A 27962-nucleotide genomic window follows, 5' to 3' on the forward strand; every position below is an offset into this window, starting at 1 on the left:
ATAGGTGCTAGGAACAAAGCCTGGGTCCTGTGCGAGAGCAGCGCAGGCTCTAAGCTGCTGAGCCAGCGCTCCAGCGCCCCACCCCCCCCCCCTGGCCAGCTGTATCCTTAATTAACACCGAAATCCCCAAAATTCTTTTCATTTCTTCCTAAGTATTTCACTAGATTGATAAAACAGCTAGATTCACAAGTGACAGAATTTCTCACAGCATTAACGTATTTTATTGTGAGGCTTTTGCTGATCCCACCTGAGGTTTAATTAAGACTGGAGACATCTATATAATCTAAAGCTGTTGGCCTTCTGCTGGGGCAGTCTGTCAGCTTTTTAACCTGACTACCTCCAGGATTGTGTCTTTCCCCGTGCCTGCTTCCCAGCTACTGTCCACTCTCTCTTCTGCCTTCTGTCTGCATCCACTGCTGCCAGGAAGTCCCGCCATACTTCCTGTTCCAGCTCCAGCTCTACCTGCCAGGAAGTCCCGCCATACTTCCTGTTCCAGCTCCAGCTCTACCTGCCAGGAAGTCCCGCCATACTTCCTGTTCCAGCTCCAGCTCTACCGCCAGTTCTTTATTATGCAAAAAGCTATGTTCCAGTCTGAACCAATCAGCAGCAGGACAGAGCCTGGCCATCTCTTTGGGTTGCCCTTTGCCTTGAGGGCTGTGTGACCTTCACCTCGGCAGCATGCTTTTACTTTTAAAAGACAGGTGAGCAAGTGACATTTACACATCCTGCCAGCCAGGCATAGCCACCTTCAAATAACAATTACAAAGACAGTTTTTAATAGCCAGGAACACAATATTTGTGGGTCATCCCACGGTATTTAAACATGTTGCTAAATGCCATTTTAAGACAGTGTAGTGCTGGGTGTGGTGACACATACTTTTTCAGTGTCATCCCAGCACTTGGGAGACAGAGACATACAGATCTCTGATTTTGAGGTTAGCCTGGTCTATGGGGCAAGTTTCAGGACAGCCAGGGCTACACAAAGAACCACAACCGCCACCAACAAAAAAAACACAAGCAAACACAAAAAGGAGTGAGTTTCTTTTAAAAAGAAGCAAGGGGGGGGGAGGTGGAGATTAATGGCTGAAGGACACGTGTTCTTGCGGGGAACCTGAGTTTGGTTTCCAGCATCTTACAGCACTAAGCAGCCATGTCGTTGGGCAGCTTGCAACTCCAGCTCCATGGCATGTGAAGCACTTTTCTGGCTTCCTCGGGTACTTGAATTCACAAACACATGCCCACAGACAGACAGACAGACAGTCTCTCTCTCTCTCTCTCTTAAAAATAAAAGAAGCAGTTGCTGCCTCCAGTGGGAACAGGCAACACAACTGCTGCCTGCCGACACAGATGGAACATGCTGGGGGCTGCGATAACAGCGGTAAGACTTTCCAGGGGGTCGTGTATGAGACCTGAAAGCCTGATGGATGTGTGTGCAAAGACAGGAGGCTTGAGATGACAGAGACTGCTCCGCTTTGTGCTTGCTGGGACAGACAGACCGTGGCGGGGCCTGTGTGACATACCGTGATGTTAGCTTTTACCTGGTGACAGCTGGGCATCAGCGCTACCTCGGTACTCATAGTGGATCTTGCTACTTCTGAGTGCTGTGATTTTGGCTGCGGTTTCAGAAGATCCACCCTTGGTTGCTTTAGTCTGGTTGCTCGGGACCTATGGTTGGGCAGAACCTCCCGCAGGGAGCACGTGGGCAGGTAGCATGTTACTGAGTCTCAAATGACCCTCACCGCCCACCCCTCTTAGGCTTGTGTGTTTGGACACTTGGTCCCCAGGTGATGATGCTCATTTCGGGGGCAGCTGTAGACCTTTAGGAGGTCGAGCCTTCCTGGAGGAAATGGGTCACTCGGGGGTGGGTCCTTGGGAGTGTGTTACCCCTGCCTTTCTCTCATGTGCCACAATACCTGGTCTGTCAAATTGACTAAGGAGCCGCCTCCTCACGACCCTGCTGCTATGAGCTTGGCCATGGCTTCTACGCACGGCGTATGACCTTCCTCAGAAAGCAAGCCAGCGCGAGCTCTTCTCCCCTGAGCTGTCTTTAGCTCCTGTGTTATTACAGCAGTGAGAAAAATAACTAATATAGAGCTTGAGTGATGGATTTTTTTTTTTTTTTTTTTTTTTTTTTAAATCAGGGCCTATCTTCCTAGCCCAGACTATTTGGGAACTCACTATGTAACCCTGGCTAGGCTCAGGCTTACAGATCACGTGACACATGTAATTACCATGCTGTGTTTAAACTGATTTTATATGTATATTGGAAACTGTGTTTGCGGAAGTGTCCCCCTCCCTAGCCCCTGAATATTATTGCTGTCTTATTGTTTGTAGTGAGTACCTAATATACAGAAGTTAAATGAAAATAATCTGAGTTGAACTCTAGATGTATTATTTATCTGTAGTTAGAAAATGGCACATGATCCCAGCCCAAATGACTTCACTTTTTAAAAAAATTACGCATTTGAAGTTTATTTTCTACATTTATACCTACACGATTTATAGCTACATATGTATCCTATGGTTGCTCTGCAGAGTATAAAGCTATAGTTGAAATCAAAATGGTAAATGTTATTAAAGAAAAGGATTGGTATCGGTTTTTATAGGATCTTGTTTGAAGAGGGGGGTGGGTGAGGTCCCTTCCTGTCTGACGATTCTTTTATTTTGTTTGTTTGTTTCTTTTCAAATGTCTCATGATTCTTTTAGGAATGAATTACCATTTAGATGAAAAGGGCACCGACCCACACACTGGGCACTGCGTGGAAGGGGAGTAGGGCCAGGCTTTGTTTAAGGGGCCCCTTGTAGCATCCTTGAGGTTAATTCCTGGACATGGAGCAGCTTTAGAGGAACCATGGGGTTGCTGTAGAAAGCTGAGAGAGGACCCTGAGGGAACGGAGAATGGGGCTGGGAGGGCATGCTCTGGTGGTCTGGCCCTTTGTGGCTCTCTAGGAATCCTTTTAGAGCTGTAGACTTTGGGTTGTGCTCCGTGGGTGCCCACTGAGAGCACAGTGGCCTTCTGAATCCCAGGCTATGGCTTTGGTGAAATGCTGCCCCCAATTCTTGGCCTGTCAGAGAGGCTCAGCGTTCTTGATTCCTAGGCATCACCCCAGAGCTCGGGACAAAACAACCCAAGGTCTCCTGGAGACAGTGGTGAGCTGGCCAATGGATGGGATTGATGACATCCCTGAGTTAGTTCTGCTCCCAGAAATGATTACTGCTCTTCCAGCTGTTAAGAAAGTCCAGGAGGGCTGGCGAGATGGCTTAATGGCTAAAGTGCGTGCTGTGCAAGCCAGACATCCTGTGTTTGATTCCCAGGACCCACATAAAGGCAGAAGGAGGGAAACAACTCCAAAGTCGAGAGAATGATCCAGGTGGTCATGTCATGTGAGAGTCTAAGTGGTTTTTGTTTTCCTCACTTGCTTTTCAGGTTAGAGAAAGCCTTGGGGGGCTCTGCCTGGCTCCTTTCCACCCTCATCACTTCATAAGCCATCCAAGACACACACACACACACACACACACACACACACACACACACACACACACCAAAACAAAACAAAAAAACAACAAAAAACCAAACTAGTTCATTCTCTGCCCATACGTGCTGTGCGACTGGCTCACTTCCCCACCGCCATGACTGTACTGTGCATGGGCAGCCCGGGGTGGGGTCTTGTCGGAGGCTCCTGGGTGGCCCCTTTGTTTTACTTTATTTCTTGTCTAGCATCTGCCAGTTGGGTCTTGCATTTCCCTAGCAAGCCTTGGCGCTTCATGGTTAACCCCACCTCCAGCCACCCCGTCAACGGTCCCCACCCCCACCCTGGATGTTCCCACAACCCACTTGCATCCTGCCTCACAGGCCTGAGACTGGGGCTGGCCATTAGTAACTTACTGAAGAAACACTGAGTGAGTGCCTGGGATCCACCTACTGTCAAATCTTGAATGGTTCCTTTGCCTTTAAGGCTGCAACTTGACCTTCAAATCCCTTTGCTTTCTTCTTTTTGTGCATCTTACTTGGCCACCGAGGACTCGGGAGTGCCCTGAGGTGCTCCCTTCATAACTCCCCCACCTTTCATTTTCCCACAGTCATCCCATGCTTTGGAGGCTTTAAAAAAAAAATATTGTGCTACTTCCCAACTAGCCGTTCTTCAAGCAGAAGTGTCCATGACACAGCACCCCAGCTATGCCTGGGGCTGTTGCCGTTTCCTCATCTAGAAAATAGGGATGATACCATGGCAACAAGAACTAGAGGACCCTAAAGGTTGACAGTAACATATACCTAAAGGCCTGGTTTATTTACTTTTTAAAAACTTAGTGGGGTGTTGTGTGTGTGTGTGTATGTGTGTGTGCACGCGCACACACACACACACTCATAAGTGCACATATGTGAAGGTGAGAGAACAGTTTGTTGTTGGTTCTTTCCTTCCATGGTGTGGTTCTTGAGAATAAATTTCGGTTGTCAGGCTTGGCAGCAAGTGCCTTTGCCTACTGAGCTATCTTGCCAGCCCTAAACATTATTTTAAAAGATGAAATAGTCCGGACCGGCAAGATGGCCCTGTGGGTAAATGCATTTGCAATCCAGATGACCTGATTTTGAGCCCAAAGTGAAAGGAGAGAACCAACTCCCAAAAGTTGTCTTCTGACCTCCACACTTGTGCACACACGTACACACAAATAATAAGCAAAATTTATATTTACAGTCAGTACTGTATGTTCCAATTATGAAAGTTCAGCTTTTCACAAACAGAGTGAAAGGTAGATTCCTAACCTTAACTTTTACAGTCCTCTACCTACCAGCCCCGTATATGGTAACCCCACAGTCTTAGCATTCTGCTTCTGTGAAGAGACACCATGACCACAGCAACTCTTATAAAGGAGAGCATTTAACTGGGGCTGGCTGACAGATTTAGGTCATTGTCATCTTGGTAGGGAGCTTGGCAGCACGCAGGCCGGCATGGTGCTGGAGAAATAACTGAGAGTTCTGAGTCTGGATCCACAGCAGCAGGAAGAGACGCCAGGCCTAGCTAAGGCTTTTGAAACCTGAAATCTCATCCTCAGTGACACACTTCCTCCAACAAGGCCACACCTCCTAACCCTTTCAAATAGTGCCACCTCCCTGGTGACCAAGTATTCAAATCTGTGAGCAGGTGGGGGTCATTTTTATTCAATCCACCATACCCTGCCACTTCAGTGAGTGGTCCCCATTATTGCGACTAACTTTCCCTTTCTGTCTTTATTACCCGTTACCTCTCCTAGGAATTTTGCTTTATTATTATTATTATTATTATTATTATTATTATTATTATTATTATTATTATCATTATTTTATTTTATTTTATTTTACAAGTGTTATTACATCACTTCTCCAGGTATATCCAGCTCTTCCCTGATTTTGCTCGCTCTGTCCCCCCAGGCCAAATTAAATTGCATCCTTTTCAAAGAAGCTTCTGTAATTGCCCAAGTGAAGGAAAACGTACTATTTTCTGAACTTAAGTATGACCATGACTACATCGATCAGTTCTGTATCTATTGTCTCCCTTATTTTTTATTTTATTGGTAAGGGGCTTTATCTCTTAGGATGGCACAGAGGTAAAGAGTTCTAAGGAGAATTACGTTAACTAGGTGAGAGCATGTTTCATTCAGATTGTAAGTCTGTCCCAGTGTGGCAGCCAAATCCATCCTTAACACCTTCACCCCTGCACGCCTGACGCTTGTCCAGAAGCCACCAGGCTTTCTGGGAGCAAGCACAGTTCCTTCATAGACAGCGAATGGAAGGTCCAGGACAAAATTGTGCCACCAAATGCCCGAATACCAAACTGCTACACTCCTGAACCTTTTTACTGTCTGTTCTTCAGGAAGAGCCTTGTCGCTTGGGACAGAAGCACTTTCTGTTTTTTCTTCAGTTTATGTGCCCGGACTTGTTCACTATTCTGCAGGTTCTTTTTGGGTTTTTGCGACAGGGTTTCTCTGTGTAGCCTTGGCTGTCCTAGACTCACTCTGTACACCAGGCTGGCCTCGAACTCACAGCAATCCACCTGCCTCTGCCTTCCGAATGCTGGGATTACAGGCTGCACCACCACCGCTCGGCTTTTGCAGATTCCTTCAGGCTGAGTTTTCTCTTTATTTTTAAGAATGCATTTGTTGTCATTTTATGTGTATTCGTGTTTGCCCACAATTTATCTGTATGCACCATGCACATGCCTAGTGCTGGCAAAGCCAGAACACGGTGTTGGGTTTCCTGAAACTGTGAGTCTGGGAACTGAACCCTGGTCTTCTGCAAGAGCGGCCAGTGCTCTTTACTGCTGAGCCATATTTCCTGCCCCATCTTCTTTGTTTTTAAAACATTTTTTTAGATCAAGTGAGATAGGTAGAGGCGCTTGCTGTCAAACCTGACCTGAGCTCATTTCCTGGGCCCTGCACTGTGGAAGGAGAGAGCTGACTCCTGAAAGATGCTCTCTGACTTCAGTGGGTGTGCACACACCTACACCTCCTCCAGTTAATAAATAAGTGTAATAAAAAAGTAAAATACTGGGCTAGAGAGATGGTTCAGAGATTAAGAGCACGGCCTGCTCTTCAAAGGTCCTGAGTTCAGTTCCCAGCAACCACATGGTGGTTCATAGCCATCTATAACGAGATCTGGTGCCCTCTTCTGGCCTGTAGGTGTACATGCAGGCAGAACAATGTATACATAATAAATTAAAAAATGTTTAAAAAAAAAAAAAAAAGTAAAATGCCAGGCTAGAGAGACGTCTTAGTGGCTAAGAGCGCTTGTTGCTCTTCCAGAGGACCTAAGTTCTGTTCCCAACACCCACGTCCAGTGACTCACAACTCCCTGTTATCCCTGGCTTGTCTCAGGAGACTAAACCAATGAGCATTTCCTTTGTGAGCACTTGATTAACCTGCCAGGCCAGGAGAGTGAGAAAGGGTGCTGGGACAATTGCCCACTTGTTGTAGTAGTTTGAGTCTCGACTGTCCATCCCCCAAAGGTGTGTTGTTGAAAGTGCAGCCATTAGCCTGTGGTGCTGTGAGAAGCGGAGAGGGACAAGGAGTTGGCCTTGTAGGAGAGTAGATCCTTGGAGCATGCTCTTGAAACAGACTCTGGCCTTTTCCTCCTCTGCCCCCCTCCTCCTCTCTCTCTCTCTCTGAAGGGGGGAGGAGGAAGGAAGGTTGGGCTTCCTACTTCTCTTCCACATATTCATGCCCCATACTTCCACGGAATAATAATATTCTCACAGGTGGGAGTTTACTTCAAAATAATACATAAAGAGGGAAATGGATGGAGAGGTATGAGGCAACACTGGATGTAGTTTGGGGGTTAATGGGACTGGGCATTTGGAGAGTCACAATACCATTCTTCCTTTTTTGTTGTGTGTTGAGTAATTTCTCCACTTCAAAGCTTGGAGAAATGCCATGAGAGAAGGGAAGCCACTTCTTTCTGAAGCACTGAGTCCATAGCTCCACCAAGTCACATTAGCAGGACAGGGTCTCCAACAAGAAACCACCTCGGTAATGTCGCTGTGCACCCAAGTCATATATTTGGGTTGACAATGGAATTATTTATCCCAAAGGAAGTCAGAGGAGGTGAGGGTTGTTAGTAGCAGTTGCCTGCAGTCTTTCACACAAACACTCTTTGATGGGGGTTGGTGTTGGGTGTGTGGCTCTGCTCTGTCAGGGCTGAGATTTTTGGATCTGTAGGCAGGAACTTGGCTGTTCCTTTGCAGAGGGCCATCAGCCCCGGTTTGCCAATAGAGTGTGGCTCCAGTGTTTATGTTGTCAAAACAGGACAGGGGAATCTGCAGTTGGGAGGTGGAGCCTAGCTCCCCTGGGGAAACAAGGGCAGCAATGGGGGTGGATATAAGGAGGAAGAGATCTGGCCCCTTACGCCTCTGCACAAGGAGCCCCATCTCCACAGCCGGTTAAGAACACTGGCTGCCCTACCAGAGGACCTGGGTTGGATTCCCAGCACTCACACGGCAGCTCACAACCATCTGTCACTCCAGTTCCAGGGCATCCAACATCCTCTTCTCAACTCACAGAGTACCAGATGCCCAGACACAGAGGCAGACAAAACACATAAAATAAAATATAACTTTAAAAAAAAAAAAAAAAACCAAGCAACAAAGAAAACACAAATACTCAAGAAGACACAGTATACAACTTTTTTTTTTTTTTTTTTTTTTTTTTTTTTTTTTTTTTTTTGGTTTTTCAAGACAGGGTTTCTCTGTGTTATCTCGGCTGTCCTGGACTCTCTTTGTAGACCAGGCTGTCCTCGAACTCACAGTGATCTGCCTGCCTCTGCCTCCCGAGTGCTGGGATCAAAGGCATGCGCCACCACGTCCGGCTTGTCGATGACATTCTTCATGAGGTCCTGGTGATTTGTTTGTGGCGGAACAAGTGACTTCCCTTTGCTGGCGTATTCTCATTTCTGTGTGGGGATAATAACTAAAGCTGTCGAATACATCTGCTGTTAGGATTCAATGAACTAATATGTGTGCCCTTAGAGAAAATGGTTGCTCTCCTTTAGGACAGTGCTCAACATCTATTTATCGTATTCCCATCAGTGTGGGTCTGGAGGTAACTGATACAGATGTCTAATTTGACTTTTTTTGTGTAAGGAGTTTGTATGTAAAAACAGACCTATCTTTCCCCCGGTTAACTGACTGTTACAGAGAAAATACTTAAAAAGTACAAGAGAGAGAGAGACACTAGGTAATATGGTGGATACTGGTGAGCTGTTGGTTGGATTTTTTTTTTTATTACACTGTGTGGTATTACACTGCATCTGCCTGTTAGAAATGTGATTGGAGCTGGGTGCGGTGGTGCACCCCTTTAATTCTAGTACAGAGCTCTGAGTTAGAGGCCACACTCCACAGAGTTAGTTCCAGGACAGCCAGGGCAACACAGAGAAACACACAAAAACAAAACAAAACAAACCACAAAAACACCAAACCAACCAAACAAACAAGAAGTAATTGGAAATTGTGAATAGCTCACACGTTATTCGAGTCTGAAAGCTTGGATGGGTGAGGTAACCTTTCCTTTTGTGGCTCTCCCGGGATTGTCTCGGGTGATTCCATCTGCTGACAACTTGATTGCAATGATTGCCTTTTTTTTTTTTAACTTGGCCATGCTTTTTCACTTTTAAAAGCGTTTTTAAATTGGAAAAATGATGTGTGCACCTGGTAAAGCATTTAGTGGTACAAAGGGGAATAGAGTGAGTTTGCACCCTGCGTCAGGCTTGAGGACTGCCCTTCGGGGTACGGTTGTTACAATGTTCCCTCCTCTTCTTTCTTGAGGCTGGGTCTCAAACTCACCAGCCTGCGGCTTCAGGCCTCCAGGGTGCTTGGATCACTGGCATGTGCCACCACGCCTGGCTTCAAAGTTTCTTGAGTATATTTCCAGTATCTGCACACAATTGCAGTGTGTTATGCACGCTGCTCTGCGCCTCGCATAACTCTGCATCTTGAAGAATATCCTACGTCAGCCTACAGCAATGGATCTTTCTCCTCCTGGTGACTACATGAGAAGGCAAGACGCCTTCTCATGGCTGCACGATATAAAACTGGGTATTTGTTTGATAATTTCACACAGTTGGAACCAATAATAACTTGTAGAAATACACTTACATAATCCATCTCCTGCGGGTAGACATTTATATATTCTTTATCCTTGGGTATTGTAAGTAATGGCTCTCATCATACATGTTCTTGGAGGTGTGTGGGTGCATGTGGGTGGCTGGTGCTTCTGTGCAGCGCTCAGCTTGATAGATCTTGCCAATTCCTCTTGTAAGTCATTTGAACAATTTATGCTGCAACTATCGGTGTGTAAGAATATATGCAAAAAGCCTCCAAAGAATTCTTGGTCTGCCTTGCGATGCTGTCGCATGAGACCGTGGATTAGGTCATTCATAATGAGCAAAAAGACTTTAGCTTCCAATGCTGGAGCCTGGGAAGTCAAGATTGCGGGGTCCGCGTGTGGTCAGGGCGTTTGTTCGCGCTGCACTTCCCCACCGGGCACTGTGAGGCAGGAAGAAGGGCAAAGAGAGAACAGAGTGTCTTTCCAGAGAGTGGAACCCACAGCCTTGAGGTGTGTGTGTGCAGGAAGAGGAGGTGTGCAGGAAGAGGAGGTGTGCAGGAAGACGAGGTGTGCAGGTGCACATCCCTCCTGTGTGTCGAGGCCAGAGGCTAACATCAGATCTTCCTCCACCATTCTCCACCTTCTCCTGCCGCTATTGGTATTAACCCATCCATGACGGTAAAGCCTTAATGACATAGGTCCCTCCTAAGGGATCCATCTCCTGAGACTGTCATCGTAGTGCCATTTCAACTTCAGGTTGAGCTTCAGACACTGAAGCCGTGGCCTCTTCTGTTTGCACTCAGTAAAAAATTAAAACCATCTCCCTTTATGAGTGTGTGAGGAGAAGACTGTGAGTAGCCAAGGGACAATAATAGCAGGAGTTACAACGATAAGTCTATGATAGTCACAATTTATTGAGCATTTATTATGTGCTAAATGTTCTAGGCTCTTTTTTTTTGCAGGCTTGCTGTCTTGTGAGTGTTAGGAAGTCGTCCAATTTTTCAAGCTGTCTTTGTCATACTGAGTTTTATTAGGGTTCTGCTTGTTCACAAAAATAATCACCTTTTTTTTGAGGTAATGGAGTATAAACTAACTAATGGCAAGCCGAACACCATTTTTTGTCTTGATCTGGAGGGTGCCGTGGCTCAGCAGTAAGAAGTGCCTGGTTAAGGCTCCAGGTTACGTGTCAAGGATGTGGGCTTGAATCCCATTACTGCCCATATATTTTTTTTAATTGTGGTTTTAAAAGCCCACATATCAAATTTTACTTTTTAAAAGATAATTTTAAGTGTACAGTTGAGTGGTGCTAAGTAGTCTCTTTGTTATAAAATAGACTTTCGGCACTTTATCAACCTGTAAATCTGAAACTATATACCTATCAAACAGTCCCCCAGCCTCTGCTACCCACAATTCTACTTTCTGTTTTAGACTAACTATTTAGATTCCTCATATCAACAGAATTGCATAGCATTTATTTTTGTGGGGTTGCCTTATTTTCACTTAGCTTAGAGCACCAAAGGTTTACACATGGAATAGCTGGCGTGTAATAGGATTTTCTTTCCCTTTAAAAGCAGGACAAGGCTAGAGTGGTGGCTCAATCAATAGGTGAAGAGCTTGCCGTGCAAGCATGAGAACACAGATCTCCACACCCATGTAAGAGCTGAGCACAGTGGTGTGTGTCTGTGACCCCAGCACTTGGCACAGGGCCGGGACAGGCAGATGCTGGAGCCTTCTGGTCTGCAGGTGCCCATGAAATGGCAATGGGGGTTCAGTGAGAGACTCTGCCTCCAAAACTAAGGTGGATGTGTAATACAGGAAGGCCTGACGCTGACCTCTGGCTTCTGCGTGTGTGTGCACAGGTGTGAGCACACCTGTGCACACAAGGCTGAGCGGTATGCCAGTGTCTGTGAGCATCCCTCTTTATCCTTTCACAGACGTGAACTTGATGATACTTTAAAAAAAATTTTCCAGGAGTAAACACACTCTCACCTAGCCGATGCCCCGTTTTACAGTCCCACCGCCGCTGTGGAGTAGCCACGCTGGGCCTTCCTGTCCATCACTGTCTTGTCTCTTGTGCTGGACAAGCCCCTGTTGTGTGCTCGCTGTGTCTGATCGACGTGGGGAAGGAGGGCAGGAGACAAAAGGAAGAGTTGAGCAGTGAGCTCTGGGCAATGTGCAAGCTTTTCCCTGACGGGGGTTAGGCTAAACGTTTGTCAGAGCTCAGTGAATGTAGCTTAAGATGTGGACATTTCACTGCATGGAGTTTATAGCAGGAGAAAAAAAAATTAAACAGATACTAACTCCAGTACACTGTGGTTTTAGAGGGAAGTGAATGGATGGTTGCAATTGAACTGCATTAAAAATGAGATTAATGAATAGTTAAAGAGAATTGGTGATAAGCAGCTTCAACATTTTTTAAAAAAGATCTATTTATTTATTTATTATGTATACAGCACCCTGCCTGTATGTCAGAAGAGGGCATCAGATCACATTGTAGATGCTTGTGAGGCACCATGTGGTTGCTGGGAATTGAACTCAGGACCTTTGGAAGAGCAGCCAGTGCTCTTAACCTCTGAGCCATCTCTCCAACCCACAACTTCAACATAACAAAGACAGCCATTAAACCTTGAGCTTAGCGTTAGAATGCTTGCCTAGCATATTCAGGGTCCAGCACTGCCAAAATAAATACACAAATACATAAGTAAAATATTGGTGAAATCTGCCTGAATTTTGGACATTTGAAAGTCTTGGTAATAAAGTATTGTGGGGAACAGATGAAGAGAGCACCTGTAGGCCTCGGCCTTCCACCACACCAGCAAAGTCCGTGCTCGTTGTGCCCTAGCCATTAAGATGGAGACAGACACTGGTTCGCTCTAAGGAGCATTTTCTTCCCTTAAGAGAGCTTCTGAGTCACTCCCAGAAGTGCCTTCTGTCATGAAGGATCGGCCAGCAACTAGTAATGGCTGGCGTTTGCAGGCAGCGGTTAAGGTCCTCCAGGACCAGAGAGAGGAAGACTTTTTATGTTGTACCTGTGGAAATCCATTTTCTACTGCTGTTACAGAGGACCAGACAGAGGTTTACCTGGCTCATTATCTTTCAGCAGGGAAGTCCAAAAACACAGCACTGATGGGTCGGAGGCCTTCAGGCTTCCTCACAGCTTAGTAGAGGCCAAGACGGAAAGTTGGCCCATTCTTACCCTTGCATCAGGCCCCAGTCCTGAGGTAATAAACTACTGATGAGCTTAGAAGCCATGTGTACTGGCTGGTTTTGTGTGTCAACTTAACACGAGCTAGAGTCATCAGAAAGGGAGGAGCCTCAGATGAGGAAATGCCTTCATGAGATGTCGCTGTAAGGCATTTCTCAACTACTGATCAATGAGGAGAGATCCCTGCGATGGTGGTCCTGGGTGCTACAAGAAAGCAGGCTGAGGCCTGGAAAGATGGCTCGGTGGTTAAGAGCACTGACTACTCTTCCAGAGGTCCTGAGTTCAATTCCCAGCAATCACATGGTGGCTCACAACTATCTATAATGTGATCTGATGCCCTCTTCTTGTGTGCAAGTATACATGCAGGCAGAGCACTGTATACATAATAATAAATAAATAAATCTTGAAAGAAAGAGAAAGTAAGTAAGTAAGCAAATAAGCAAGTAAGTGCCAGGCGTGGTGGCGCACGTCTTTAATCCCAGCACTCGGGAGGCAGAGGCTCAAGGATTGTTATGAGTTCAAGGACAGCCTGGTCTACAAAGTAAGTCCAGGACAACCATAGCTACACAGAGAAACACTGTCTTGGAAAGAAAGGAAGAAAGGAAGAAAGAAAGGAAGAAAGCAGACTGAGCAAGGCCATGGGGAGCAAGCCAGTAAGCAGCACCCCTCCATGGCCTCTGCATCAGCTCCTGCCTCCAGATTCCTGCCCTGCTTGAGTTCCTGTCCAGACCTCCTTTGATGAACAGTGCTGTGGAAGTGTAAGTCAAAGAAACCCTTTCCTCCCCAACTTGCTTTTTGGTCATGGTGTTTCGTCGCAGCTATAGCAACCTTAACTAAAACACCGTGGAAATGAACATATAGAGACAAACCATTTAATAGTAACAGTGGACACTGTCATGAAAATCACTTGGTGGTATCAACTCTAAAGGCTGTGGGTCTGGGCTTTGTTACCTGTGCCTCTGCGGTCCTGATGGTGTGATGTAAGAAAAGATGGGTCTTGGCTTTGTCATCTACAATAGAGATATGAGGAGAAGCACACACTTCCTAGAATTCTGGAAAAGGTTACTTGAGATGTCGTCTGTACAGGGCTTAGCACAGTACCCAACGGAAAGGCCTCAGTAAGCTGGCAACTTTCTTTCTCTTTAGCAGTGCAATAGAACAGCCTTCCTAGTGCTCCATTGGCGCAGTCGGTTAGCGCGGGGCATTTATAGAGTAGCCTCCCAAGGCGTATGCTTCCCCGGTGTCATCCTGGTCCTCCTGTTTGGGTTTGATGGGCGTAGCCTTCAGAGGCGCGTCATTGTTTGCCACCATGCTCAGCAAACAGTGCCGACTTTGCCCACAGTTGGTGCGTTGGTGAGAGCTGTTCAGAAGCCGGGGGATCTTGGCAGGCGTCAGGTGTTTGTTGATGGAGGTTGCCTTGGCGTAGTCCTAGGTGGAAGCAGTGCTTGGAGTTCGTGGCTGATCAGTCCCTTCAACGGGAATCTAGAGAGACCTCACCTGACTTGGGGGGAGCAGGCACTGACGCCCCCAGGACCTTATTACAGACAAGCTCGCGCCTCTTTGAATTTCCTTACTGGGAGATTATTCCACGTCGTTGGAATTTCCTCCTCTTTAATCTAAACGACTTTGGCTGCTGGTGGAAATAATTAGTCAGAAAATTTTCTGGTATTTTGGGCACAATTAAGAATTTTCCTCTTCTGAAAGTAATAGATCTTAGGATTTTAGAGTTGACAAGGCTCTAGGAACAGGCACACACTGGTACTTGGGAGATGCGTCTCACCCATCAAAGGAGGAGAACGTGGGCTTCTTGCTGTCAAAGTGTGGCGCCCTTCTGATATCTGCCTGGAGAAGACACGCGGCCCATTAGTTAGAAAGCAGGTGCATTTTATCCCAAAGCAAGTCCAGGACCTGAAATTGTTACAGGTTGTCTATCCTTTCTACAAAATGCTCAAGGCCAGAAGTTCTCAAGATTTTCAGGTGTCTCCTTCCTCTTCAGATTTTGGAATATTTCCATACATGTAATAGATTGTCCAAGGGTAACTCAAAACTCACCGTGTTTCCTGCATATCTTTTTGTTTGTTTGTTTTTTTGAGACAGAGTTTCTCTGTGTCGCCTTGGCTGTCCTGGACTAGCTTTGTGGATCAGGCTGGCCTTGAACTCACAGTGATCTGCCTGCCGCCTCTGCCTCCCAAGTGCTGGGATTAAAGGCTAGCACCACCACACCCGGCCTTCCTGTATATCTCATACACATAGCCTGGAGAGGATTTTTTTTCCTCTTTGAAACAGGGTTTCTCTGTGTAGCCCTGGCTGTCCTGAAACTCTGACTGTAGACCAGGCTGGCCTCGAACCCAGAGATTCACCTCCTCTGCCTCCTGAGTGCTGGGCTTACAGGGTGTACCACCACACCTGGAACCTGGAGGTGATCGTGTGTTTTATCTGTGACGTGTTGCATGAGGTCAGACGTGGGGTTTTTCCATGCAGAACATCATGTCAAAGCTCCAACAGTTTCAGATGCTTGAGCATTTCTGGTTTCTGGTCCTCAGATTTAGATGTCTTCCCGCGGATCCTTCTGAGTGCGCCCGGTTTACTGCTTTTTAGAATCACCGATTTATCACCGACCTAGAATGTCAAACAAGGTTGAGGCCCCAGAGGCTCAGCCCAGCCAAGGTTTAGTTATTGGTCCTGTGCCTTGTCCAATCTGGGTCAGGGTGGGAAGCGTCCATGCTCCACAGTGCACAGTGAGTGAGAGTAGAGCTGGTGGAGGTTAGGTTCCGCCATACTTCACGGGGCTTTTCAGTGTATACATACGGTTTCCAGGCTACCACACTAGAGCAGCAATACACATCCACACTTCTGTACTCTGTCCTCATGGCCCGTTGGTTAGATAGAACAGGTCACATGACCTTGCCCAGGCTCAAGATGTCTAGAAATGTGGAGAACAAGTGGGATATTTGACCAATGTAGTCGGGTAGAAGTGATGCTTGTTAAAACAGTATCTTTGCAGGAAGCCCATTCAGGATATGCGGCTCCCTACCCCCCTCCCCTGCCCCTCCTCCTCGTCCCACCCAACCCCTCCCCCGCCCCTCCTCGTCTCCCGCCCACCCCCCACCCCGCCTCTGTCATTGCTTGTACCTTTTGTGTTCTTCGCCTCCCTCTTAGACATTTATTTTACGTCTCCTTTGGTTCACGGAATGACTCCTCGGTTTACACCATTGCCTCCTCCAGCAAAAAGGTCGGTGTTATTTGTGGCTGATGGCCTGAGAGCGGAGGCTCTTTCTGAATTAGATGAGGACAGAATTCTAGAGCGCTTTTTATTAGGTAAGGATGCCAACAGGTTCAAGGCATGTCTTAGAGCTGTGAGCGTGGGTTAAAAAAAAAAAAAAAAGCATTATACTCTGAACTGACGAACATGAAGATACAGCTGATAATCTTTAAAGTTTTTTGTTTTTTTTTTTAAGTTTTTGTTTTGTTTTGTTTTTAGACAAGCTGAAAGAGGGAACCAAGTCAAGCTGGACACACCTGATGATCTTTCTTTCACGTGCCTGATGGTTTTCATACACACTGGCCAGGTGTCAGGGTGCTACACAACTTACAACTGGCCTTTCATTTACAATGGTAACAATAAACATTGTTTAGCAGGCTGGAGAGATGGCTCAGTGGTTAAGAGCACCACCTGCTCTTCCAGAGGTCCTGAGTTAAATTCTCAGCAACCATTTGGTGGCTCACAGCCATCTATAATGTGACAATAAATAAAATAAAACAACAACAACAACAACAACAACAAAAAATCCTTGTTTAGCAACTTGATGATACTGAAATAAAATATATGTTAAAGTATACCAAACAAAAAGAAAGAGTTCAATTAGGACTGCTAAACTATAATAAATTGAGTTACCTACTAAACAATTAAAAATTTCCAAAGGAACACAGGAAAAAAAAGGTACTAAAAATTAGGCTCAGTCACAGGAGATCCTGAATAACACAGACAATATCATCCAGGCCATTCTTGGTTTTCCACACAATACTGTTTCTACTCCTAGAATTTATGTTTATTAAATTACTTACAATGGTAAATTTCTGTGAGTTGATTTTTTTTTTAACTTTTGTAATCAGCTTAGGAGTTTGCCTGACTCTTTTTTCCAGACAGTGTGTGTGTGTGTGCGTGTGCGTGTACGTGTGTGTGTGTGTGTGTGTGTGTGTGTGTGTGTGTGTGTGTGTGTGTGTGTGTCCTGGCTGTCCTGGACTCATTTTGTAAACCAGGCTGGCTTCAAACTTGCAGAGATCTGTCTGCCTCTGCGTCCCGAGTGCTGGGATTAAAGGCGTGCACCACCATGCCCAGCTTTGCCTGACTGTTTGGTTTTTGTTTTTCGAGACAGAGTTTCTCTGGGTAGCCTTGGCTATCCTAGATTCACTTTGTAGACCAGGCTGGCCTCAAACTCACAGCAATCCGCCTGCCTCTGCCTCCTGAGTGCTGGGATTAAAGGCGTACGCCAACATGCCCGGCTGCCTGACTCTCTTAAGTAGCAACAAACTGAGCAGAAAATATGCATTCTATCCGTTTTGCTGAGTAACACACAAGAAGTTATATTTCGTCTGTGCTTCAGAAATTTCTTAAATAAACTTTATTTCTCTGAATTAAAAATAAACCCAAGCACTGTCTTTGAAACCTGTACCTTGGGATTCCCCATCTCTTCCAAGATTTGTGACCCGCCCAATTTTCTGAGCCCCAAAGCCTTCAGAACACCAGTTCCCAGTAGTCTGGTGAGGACGTGGACGCTCCTGTCAGTCAAACAGGCTATGAGTAAGAGCAGTAGATCCTCAGCAGGGAAATGGCAGCGCCAGCTGTGATGCCATCTGCTCAGCCACCTCTCCAGGACATTGGGTTAGTTTTACTGTTCTCCTGGTGACTGTTTGTAATGGGTCAGAAATGCTGCCTTTCACCCCAAAAGAGAAACCAAGGCCCTAATAACCTGGTTGGGGCCTTACCGAGCCAGCTTAGTTTTGTCATGGCCGCACAACACGGCCGTTGTAACATGAAAAGAACAGCAAGGAGATGTGGACTAGTTTGGCTGTGTTTCGTGAGACTGTGACCCTGGAAATCGCAGTTTTCTCTAATCAATATGTGTCATGGAATCTAATTCTTTTTCTTTGATTTCTTTTTCCTCCAGCCATTCAAAACTGTCAAACCAAAGTGCGGGGAGAGACAGAGAGAGGTGGGGGGCAGAGAAAGAGAGACAGGGAGACAGAGACACAGAGAGAGCCAGAGACACAGAGCCAGAGAAGAAAAAGACTATCAGGATTTAGACTGGAGGATGTAGCTTGTCTCCTATGACACATTTATAGGCAAAGCCTGTGGGCAGTTTCCCAAGACCGAGAAGCAGACTTGACCTGACACCGCATGCCCTGTGGTAGCTCCATTGTGCGTGCGAGTAGATGAAAGGCCTGGAGCAAGTGGCATGGGTCATGGAAGAGACCCATGCATGAAAATATTCTCGGCACCCTTCCAAGCAGGACCATCGCTTCTGTCTGTCAGGTGGCAGACATCTCTGGGTTCCATGCTGCGTCGCTTTGGGGTGCCGTGGACGCTGCTGGTGTTGGCGGGGGCGGGGGGGGTAGGTTAGTGTAACCTCTGTGGGAATAGCTGGGCAAGAGTTTCTCCCAAGTCTAAGATTTAACCTATACGTTTTACAAAAATGTGAAGTGATGTAGAAGCAAAAATACTCAGCTGTTCCTCGTAGCCTATGGTTGTCAGCCCTGAACCGAGGAGACCAAGACAAGGCTACTACTGTAAGTTTGAAGGCAGCTGGTGAGAGGTTGTCTAAACTCAACACTAATGTCCAAGCAAACTGCCCAAGTGAGTCATATACAAGCATTCAGGCAAGCTGTGGAAGGAACCATGTTTAAAAAGTAAAGACACTTAAACATTTTTTTTCATTTGTTTTGCTTTTAAGATAGGTAAACCTTGGGCTCCTTCCTCAGCCTTCTGCCTCCCGGTTGCTGCTATTACTGTGCCCGGCTGGCCGAGTGTGCGCCCTCCCTCCCCTCCCCACCTGTCTGTCTGTCTGTCTGTCTCTTCCTCCTCCCGACCTTCTTTCTTCCACTTATTTATTTATTTTATTTCATTTTGGAGGCAAGGGCTCAACATGTATTTCATGCACTTGCCATCACACCTGACAGTAATTGAGAAGGCTCAGGTGCTGGGGAGATGGTTTTGGCACAGCGGTTCTCAGCCGTCTGAACCATGTGACCCTTCAAGACAATCATCCCGCTGTGGTGACCTCCCCCACACCATAAAATTATTTTCATTGCTACTTTATAACAAATGTTGCTACTGTTACGGATCGTAATGTAAATATCTGATATGCAGGATATCTGCTTTGAGACCCCAGCCACGGGTTGGGGACGGTTGGTTTAGTGGTAAGAGCATTTGCTGTGAAGCACAGGGCTAGTTCAGAAACCCAACACACATGTAAAAAGCTGATCGCAGCTGTGCACACACTTATAATTCTAGTGCTGGGGTGTAGGCAGAAACAGGAGGATGGAGGGGGCTTGCTGGCCTCTGGCCTAGATCTAGGTTCATCAAGAGATGCTGTCTCAAGGGAATATAGGTTAAGAGTAATACCTATGTACACATGACCCCCTCCATGCGTACATATGCTCTACCCATCCCCCCATTGGGAAAACTTTCTGTTCACTCATCTGATCTGAAGGAAATGATCTCCAAGAGATGCTGGGATCAGGCTGGAGAGATGGCTCAGAGTTTAAGAGCACTGGCTGCTCTTCCAAAGGTCGTGAGTTCAATTCCCAGCAACCACATGGTGGCTCACAACCATCTATAGTGAGATCTGGTGCCCTCTTCTGGTGTGCAGGCATACATGCAGGCAAAACACTTGAATACACAATAAATAAATAAAATCTTAAAAAAAAAAAAAAAAAAAAGATGCCAAGATCACACTTTTTTTTTTTTTTGCCTCCAGGGAGAGTAACTGGGTGGCTTGGGGAAGGATGAGAGTGAGACAGTCTGTCTGTCTGCCTGTCTTTTTAGAGCCTCCCTATGGCTGGTCCCTGACTTGTGAGCTGTCAGTGACCCTCCTTCAGCCCCCAAGCTTCGGGTGTAGAAACACACATCACCATACCTGGCTGAGATTTTTCCTTCCTGCAGTCTCTTTTTGTTTTGGGGGCTTTATGGTTCTATGAATGCCAAGGTGGCCTCTAACTTGTTATGTGGCAGAAGCTCGCCCTGAATTCTCCATCCTCTTGCCCCCACCCAACAAGTGCTGAGACTGCAGGCCTGTGCTACCACCCATAGCCAGATTGGTAGTTTTGAACCTTGTGAAACAGTCTTTACAGGTGAGAACTCTCAACTCCAGAGGGCTGCAGTCACCTTGACGGTGCTCTGGATGACAAAGATCTTGAGGATGCTCCTGATGACGAGGATATTCTGGGTGATTAAGCTTGCCCGGCACTTCATTGGTCTGCAGACGCTGGGTTTGACTCTCAAGAAATAAGTGAAAATTCATAAAGTTAATTTTTATGGTTCTGGAAAGTATCAGACTAAAGCAAAACTTGGTCACTTGTATTTACTTGTTTTCACGTGATACCCAGGGTACCTTGGGTTCTGTGCAATGGACTTAGAGTAATTCTTCTCACAATGAGGTTTGCCTACTTCCAGCCACTTACTTGATTATGTATGAAAAGCAAATAATGGTAACTTTAACTTGGAATTCCAATGTTTAAGTCAGCTTACAGTTACCTCCGGATTAGCTGCCCTCCAGGTCGGGCTTCCTGACCAGCATGCTGTTTGGATTTCTGTAGCCTTCGAGTGCAGATTGGAGGTGAGGGGGTGCCTAAGAAGCCTGTTCCTTAGCTCTAGGACGCTCTGCAAATACTAGTGTCAACATGAGCGGTGGTATGGGATGTTTAAGAAATAATGGCCCTGGACAAAGCAGTTTGTATTTTTAAACTATGCTACAGAGGCTGGGGAGATGGCTGGGTGCTAAGAGCACTGGCTACACTTCTAGAGAACTCCGGTTGGATTCCTAGCATCCACATGGCAGCTCCTAACTGTCTATAACTTCAGTTCCTGGGGATCTGATGACCTCTTCTGGACTATATGGGTACTGCACACATGTGGTGCACATATATACACGCAGACAAACACCCATACCATAAAATACAAATAAATCTTAATTCTACACACTGCATAAAAATCATTATGAAAGTATCAAACCATGTGGTTGTGGTCTTTGGGGGACCTTCTTGGTAATGGTTTGGCCCAGCCCAGGAGTGTTTAGCCTGTGTTCCAGGTTGAGGGAAGTGGGCCTAGCCCTTGTCCTGCAGTGAGCACCAACGCCATCCCTAACAACTCCCCGAGCCTCAGTGTCTCCCATACAGCTCTACTGGAAAATAAAAGTCACAATTTAGAACAATTTTTACTTTCTGGGGACAAAACCCTTCTGCTAAACCCATAGTCGGGAACCATTGTCCTCAGAGAGTATGTGACATCTCACATTGTGGTCAGATCAGCTTCAGCCAAGTTCACCCCACCAAATATAAGAGAGGTTTTTTTGTTGTTGTTCCTGTTTTTGTTTTTTAAAGAGCTAATGATGGGGGCGTTTTAGTGGTATTTCATGTAGGCTAATGTATAAGAACTTTTTGAAATTCAATCATTATCTGAATCGAAGTACTTACTGTCCCGTTGCGTCCTGTGGCAGCGATGATGTTAACATTGTCTGTTCTTCATGTTTTCTGGAAATGTGACTGAATCAATATGTCATGTAGTACTATCTGAAGAATCTGAAGCCATTGTGATCAATTCCCCCTTTGTTCTCTTGACAGGATAATTGAAGCTATCTGCATAGGCTGGTTCACCGCAGAGTGCATTGTGAGGTTCATCGTCTCCAAAAACAAATGTGAGTTTGTCAGGAGACCCCTGAACATCATCGACTTACTGGCAATCACGCCCTATTACATCTCTGTGCTAATGACAGTCTTTACAGGGGAGAACTCTCAACTCCAGAGGGCTGGAGTCACCTTGAGGGTGCTCCGGATGATGAGGATCTTCTGGGTGATAAAGCTTGCCCGGCACTTCATTGGTCTGCAGACGCTGGGTTTGACTCTCAAGCGATGCTACCGAGAGATGGTTATGTTACTTGTCTTCATCTGTGTTGCCATGGCAATCTTTAGTGCACTTTCTCAGCTTCTTGAACATGGGTTGGACCTGGAAACATCCAACAAGGACTTCGCCAGCATCCCTGCTGCCTGCTGGTGGGTGATTATCTCTATGACTACAGTTGGCTATGGAGATATGTATCCTATCACAGTGCCTGGAAGAATTCTTGGAGGAGTCTGTGTTGTCAGTGGGATCGTTCTGTTGGCATTACCTATCACTTTCATCTACCATAGCTTTGTGCAGTGTTATCACGAGCTCAAGTTTAGATCAGCTAGATATAGCAGGAGCCTCTCGGCTGAATTCCTGAATTAATGTATTGCAAATCAACCCTCGTGCACACTTCACTTGATAGAGTTAACGCTGCTTCTTCTTATTCGTATGTGTCTCCCTGGGCAAGCCCTGCAATGGCAATTGTCCCTGTTGGCAAGGCGACATTATCCTTACCAGCTTAAGGGATAAAGCAGTTTACTTACGGAGTAAGCAGGACTCGGACCTCACACAAAAGGACGGTGACACCTAGAGTAACCAACCGTGAGGACCTGATGTTATTTGGTCCTGTGTCTGCCTTGCCTCGCCCAGTGGCGTTGTTGTGGGATGTTGTTAAGCACATTATTTGAACACTTTAAACCAGAAAGGCACTCTTTTCCAAATGCTCTTCCGTCTTAACGAATTCAGAAGAAGCTTGGAACTTGCAGTGTTATTTTTGAGACTAACATTTTCATTTCTAAATGTTTTATAATTTCTCATATCAATGTCAGAAGTATCCTAGAAACATATGTCACATGTGGGAACTGTTGAACAAATACTTTAAAAAGTTGGCCCAAATTTAAACTGTATCATGGAGCTAGAGACAAGCAAAAATATTATTTGAAAATCTTTGCACACGTCTATCCTCGGCTTAATTTTTGTGCCTCTTTCTTCTCTTATCTGACACCTTCATGGAACATTAAGTGTGTTTTCTCTTTCCACTTAGGTTCCTCACATTACTGAAGTAACTTCCAGAGAGTATGTGATAACAGAGAGAGCTTGGGTTCTTCAGTGTTTTGTTGGGTGATATTAGAATCCATTGCCGAGACTCAGCAACAAGAGTCCTAGCATTCAGAGAGCCAAGAACATTTCTAACAAAAAATGAAGGAAAAAGATATTTATTTAGCCTTTTGGCACAACAGCCATATTTACGTGTTGTCACTCGGTTGTCATAAAAGGAGAAATGCTGTTGTCTTAGTTCAGTGTCACTAAGTCAATTCTGAGCCAGCTGTAAGCGACTTATTAGGTCTGGCTGCCCGTCGTGAATCAAGTCACACTAAAACTCCTTGTAAGGGCATCAGGCAGCACACCACGGTGCTCTGTCTTGATTGCTAGTGTTAGACTGTGCAAAAGTGATGGCTGTTCAGTGCGAAGTTTTCACAGTATGAATTAGAATATTGTCTATTCAATAAACTGTAATAAAGAAATTGTGAGTGTACACACACACACACACACACACAAGTCTCTGATTCAGGAATCATTTAGTTTGCATACCGTGATCATCGGGGCAGGGGGGGGGAGGGAAATGGGTTGTAGCCAGGGTTTTACTTTTCAAAGAAGTGCCAGAAATGTTCATTAAAGGAGTATGAGCCATCAGTTCAGCTTTCACCATTACGGGTAGAAAAACCAAGGCAAGGGAGCTTATAATGACTAAGGAGTTGGGGCTGGAACCTTTATGGCCTGGAACCGGGTCCAGCAGTTTACTCTGCACACAGCTCTAGGCTCAGCAGAAGCTGTCATAAGGCAACGCTTCGTTTCCATTGCCACCATCAGGTAATAATAGAAAAAAACATTTCTTTTTCCCTACTTCCCTTTTCTGAAGTCATGTGATACTGGCCATTAAAAAAAAATCCCTCTTTCTTTGCCGCTGCCTTCACTGGTGTGCTAACTTTACACGCTAATAAATTGTTATTTACGTGTTTTTGTTGCGTTTTAACCGAACATAAGGCATAGTTTTATTTATTTTTAAGCTTTTTGACTTATGCAAATCATATGCAGATGATAGATCGTCTGTATTATTAGTAAGAATACGGTAACCTTTCATTTTACTAGCCATGGGATACTTTGTGTGACTATGTATTACATCTCTAAGCAACTTAGTACGGTTGTGAGCTGGGACCCTCAAGGGCGTGCACATTGCCACATCCTCACAGTGTGTATCACAGGTGGCCGGTGTGTGGTAGAAACCGTGTGAAGAGACAAGGAGATGTACGTTCCCGGACATGCTCATGGGCATCCACACCTGGGCTCTGAGTTGCTTTCAGGAAGTGAGGGGTGATGCTGGACTTTGCATGGGGGGCTGGCTTCCATCAAGAAGCTCCTAGGATGACACTAACATCAGTTCAGCGGGATGAGACGCAATAAACTGGTTCATCCGTAAATGAGAAAATACAGAGTGGTTTTGTCCTTCGGGATGTTGGACCTTCTTAGAAACAGATTTTCTTGCAGCTTTCTTGAATGTTACTAATTTTTGTCTCATCTTACTTACTTGTTTATATTGGGGTTTTTTTTTCGGCGGGGGGGGGGGAGTAGAGGGGGTAGGGTCTCTGCTATTTAGGTAAGGCTGACCGTAAACTTGTGACAACCCTCCTGCCTCTGCCTCTCAAGTGCTAGAATTTCAGGTGCATGCCACAACACCCAGCTGCTTCAGAAAACAAAACGCCAAGGCAGATGGCTCAGTGAACTACAGCAGAAGACTGGAGTCCAGTTCCTAGCACCCACATTGCAGCTGACAGCTGTCTGACACTCCAGTTCCTGGGGATGTGACTTCTTCTGGTCTCTGTGAGCTTCTGTACCACTTACAGGCAGGGACACACACAAACACACACACACACACACACACACACACACACACACACACACACACCTTTTAAAAATAAATAAGACAGTTTTTTAAATTGCTCCTTCATGGATGTGCTTTTAGCATTCTTCACCGTTTGATTTTCATGGCAGAAACGCCTTCATGAGGACCCACTCCCCCACCTCAAGAAGTCAGATAATGTCAGTTAGAACACTGAAGAGGGCTGGATGCCCGAGTCTTTATTTTGAGCTGACTTTGAGCATTATGTGATCGCTCTTACGTGTAACTTGATTTGTATGCCCTGAAACAAGAGAGTAGGAAGATTAGGAAAACAAAATTAGGGAGTCTTTGTAAAACTGAGCATATAGCTCAATATAAGTCTCTTATTTTGTTGTTCAAAACAGGGATTCTCTGTGTTGGCCTGGCTGTCCTGGTCTCACTCCGTAGACCAGACTGGCCTCGAACTCACAGAGATCCACCTATCTCTGTTCCCCAGGTGCTGGGATTAAAGGAGTACACCAGCACGCCCAGATCTTTCTCTTTAATTTTTTTTTTTATTATTGTTGTTGAGTTGCTAGTTCAAACACTTCCATTTATCCTTGAGTCTAGTAGTTACAGGTGACTACACAATTGTAAACTTTAAATTTTTATTTTTATTTATTTATTTATTTTTAGATTTTTTTTTTTTTTTTTTTTAGAGACAGTGTTTCTTTGTGTAACAGCCCTGGCTGTCCTCGACTCACTTTGTAGACCAGGCTAGCCTCAAACTCACGGAGATCTGCCTGCCTCTGCCTCCCGAGTGCAGGGATTAAAGGCGTGCACCACCGTGCCCAGCTCGTCTGTTAAGTTCTGATTTTAAAATGTTAAAATCTGTTCATCTATAGTGACTATTAGCATGTCAAAATAATCTTGTAAAAGTACATTTATTCTGTGTGTGTATTACATATGTGGACATGTGTGCATGTGTGTGAGTGTGTGTGCATGTCTAGGTCAGAGGACAACTTATAGGGGTCAGTTCTCTATATCCATCATGTGGTTTCTGGGGCTTGAACTCGGTCCATCTGGCTTCGCAGCAATCACCTTTACCTGCTGAGCCATCTCATCAGCCATTTTAAATCTCTGTGTGCTGTCTTGCCTCCATCTCTTGTGATCCTGCAGAGTGGGGATGGGATAAAGCTGAATGCTGCTATAGGGAGAAATTTCTTAGCTGGTTTGATATTTTTCTAGAAGCTTGTTTTTCCTTTTTGAGGGACATGAAAATAAAGAACTGAAAACTAGTTCGGCTGATAAAGCTAAGCTTTGTAACTTCAACTTAACACACAGTGGCAGAGTATTCCCCTCTGGCCTGACAGAGGTGTGTGTTCTTTCTATAATACAGCACACTAATCACCCAGCCAAGCCTGCAGTAGTAGTATCTACAGGGTCATAGGAAGTCAGGACTAAGCAGATGTGGAAGGCCTTCTGGTCTACCTCACCCTACCAACAGCTAAAGTTGGCTCTACCTGGTTGTGAGTTGGGAATGGGCATACTTCTGTCAGGTCAGGATAGGCAACGGAAAGTTGATTCCAGACTGCTAGTTCTTTTATCTACTCCTTCCTTCCCATTTAATTTTTTTTTAAACTTTGCAAAGTTAATGGAAGATTACCTTTAAAAATATTTTCTTCTTTGGGGGCTTGAGAGATGACTCATTGGTTAAGAGCACTAGCTATTCTTACCAATGGCCTGGGCTCAGTTCCCTAGCGTCCACTTAGTGGCCCACAACCCTTCCTAACTCTAGTTCCAGGAGACCCAATGCTGCCTCTGGCCTCCAAGGGCAGTAGCCACATACACATGATGTACATACATACATACATACATACATACATACATACATACATACATGAACTTGGGATTGTGCAATGCCTTAGGGAATTAAGGTTTTTAATTTTATTTTGTTTGGAATTTATGAATTAGGATTCTTCATATCCTAGACACTCTCACTCTCTCTCTCTCTCTCTCTCTCTCTCTCTCTCTCTCTCTCTCTCTCTCTCATTCAGCAAGGTCTCATTTATATAGCACTGGCTGTCCTCAAAGTTGGCCTTGGATTCAGAGAGATCTGCCTGTCTCTGCCTCCCAGCCCCAGGCTGGTCTTGAACTAGTGACTCTCTGGTCTTTACCTCCAAAATGCTCAGATTACAGGCATACTTTTAAGAGATGTTTTGTTTTTGCAGTTCTTCTTTCTCATGATCTCTCATCCCAGTGCTAATCCTAGTGCTAGAAATTGAATTTAGACAGACTGAGCAAGCACTCTTAGCGCTGAGCCACACTCCTGGGCCTTTAGTAGAATTTTCCAAAAAAACCTTGTCTGTGTGTGTGTGTAGGAAGTTGGTTGTTATTGTGTTGTTTAGGAGAGCCATAGTTGCGTTGGAAACTTTAATTCGGAACACTGGACAGGCTTCATTGGCCCAGGTTGCACACACCGCTCTGTTTGTTCAGCAAGCACTCATATGGTGTTTGCTTCCTGCCTCTCAGGAACCCATCTGCACATGTGGGAATGTGCACAACAGTTCTTTTTCAGAAAGAAAAAAATACTGTTTTACTGTCCCATTTGCTGTGGAGCCCTCCGTTGACTCCTGAAGTGTCACTAAGTATGGTGACAGTGCTCCACTGGATGACAGCTTACACGTACACTTTTTGATTTCCCAAGGAACACTTTAATCCCCCCCCCTTTTTTTTTCATATTGGGGTTTGAACCTAGGACCTCAAGCACGTTGGTCAAGCACACTACCACTGTGCTGCATTTCCCAACAGGCACTTTAACTTTTGACCTTTTAAAATGGCGGCTTAATGGCCAGTTGAGGGATGGAATGTGATAATCTGCATTTATGCTGCATTTCACTTTATTGTCTTTGGGACAGAGTCTTGCTGTGTAGCCCAGGCTGGCCTCAGCTGTGCAGCAGTCCTCCTGCTTAGCCTCCCAACTGCTTGGATTTATACATGCAGCACCACACCCAGTTCTTTTTTTTTTTAATTTATTTTTTTTTATTAATTTATTCTTGTTACATCTCAATGTTTATCCCATCCCTTGTATCCTCCCATTCCTCCCCCCCCCCCCCACACACACCCAGTTCTTATCTCAACTTTAATTTAGTAGCACTGGTGAGAATTTTAAAATATCATCATGAATCCAGTTCCATAATCCAAGTGAA

General features: G+C 45.4%; 1 protein-coding gene across 2 annotated transcripts in view; it reads left to right on the forward strand.

The window, feature by feature from the left end:
- The window catches only part of Kcng3 (potassium voltage-gated channel modifier subfamily G member 3), a 45880-nt gene extending 23564 nt beyond the window's left edge, over nucleotides 1-22316 (forward strand). For both annotated transcript variants that reach the window (XM_051153196.1, XM_051153204.1), the window contains exon 2: nucleotides 21614-22316. In XM_051153196.1, the coding sequence (XP_051009153.1) occupies nucleotides 21614-22259 (646 nt within the window). In that variant the 3' untranslated portion in view covers nucleotides 22260-22316. The remainder of the gene's footprint in view (nucleotides 1-21613) is intronic.
- The last annotated feature ends 5646 nt before the right edge of the window (nucleotides 22317-27962 follow it).

The sequence above is a fragment of the Acomys russatus genome, chromosome 1 (genome assembly GCF_903995435.1).
Source record: "Acomys russatus chromosome 1, mAcoRus1.1, whole genome shotgun sequence".
Classification (NCBI taxonomy): Eukaryota; Metazoa; Chordata; class Mammalia; order Rodentia; family Muridae; genus Acomys; species Acomys russatus.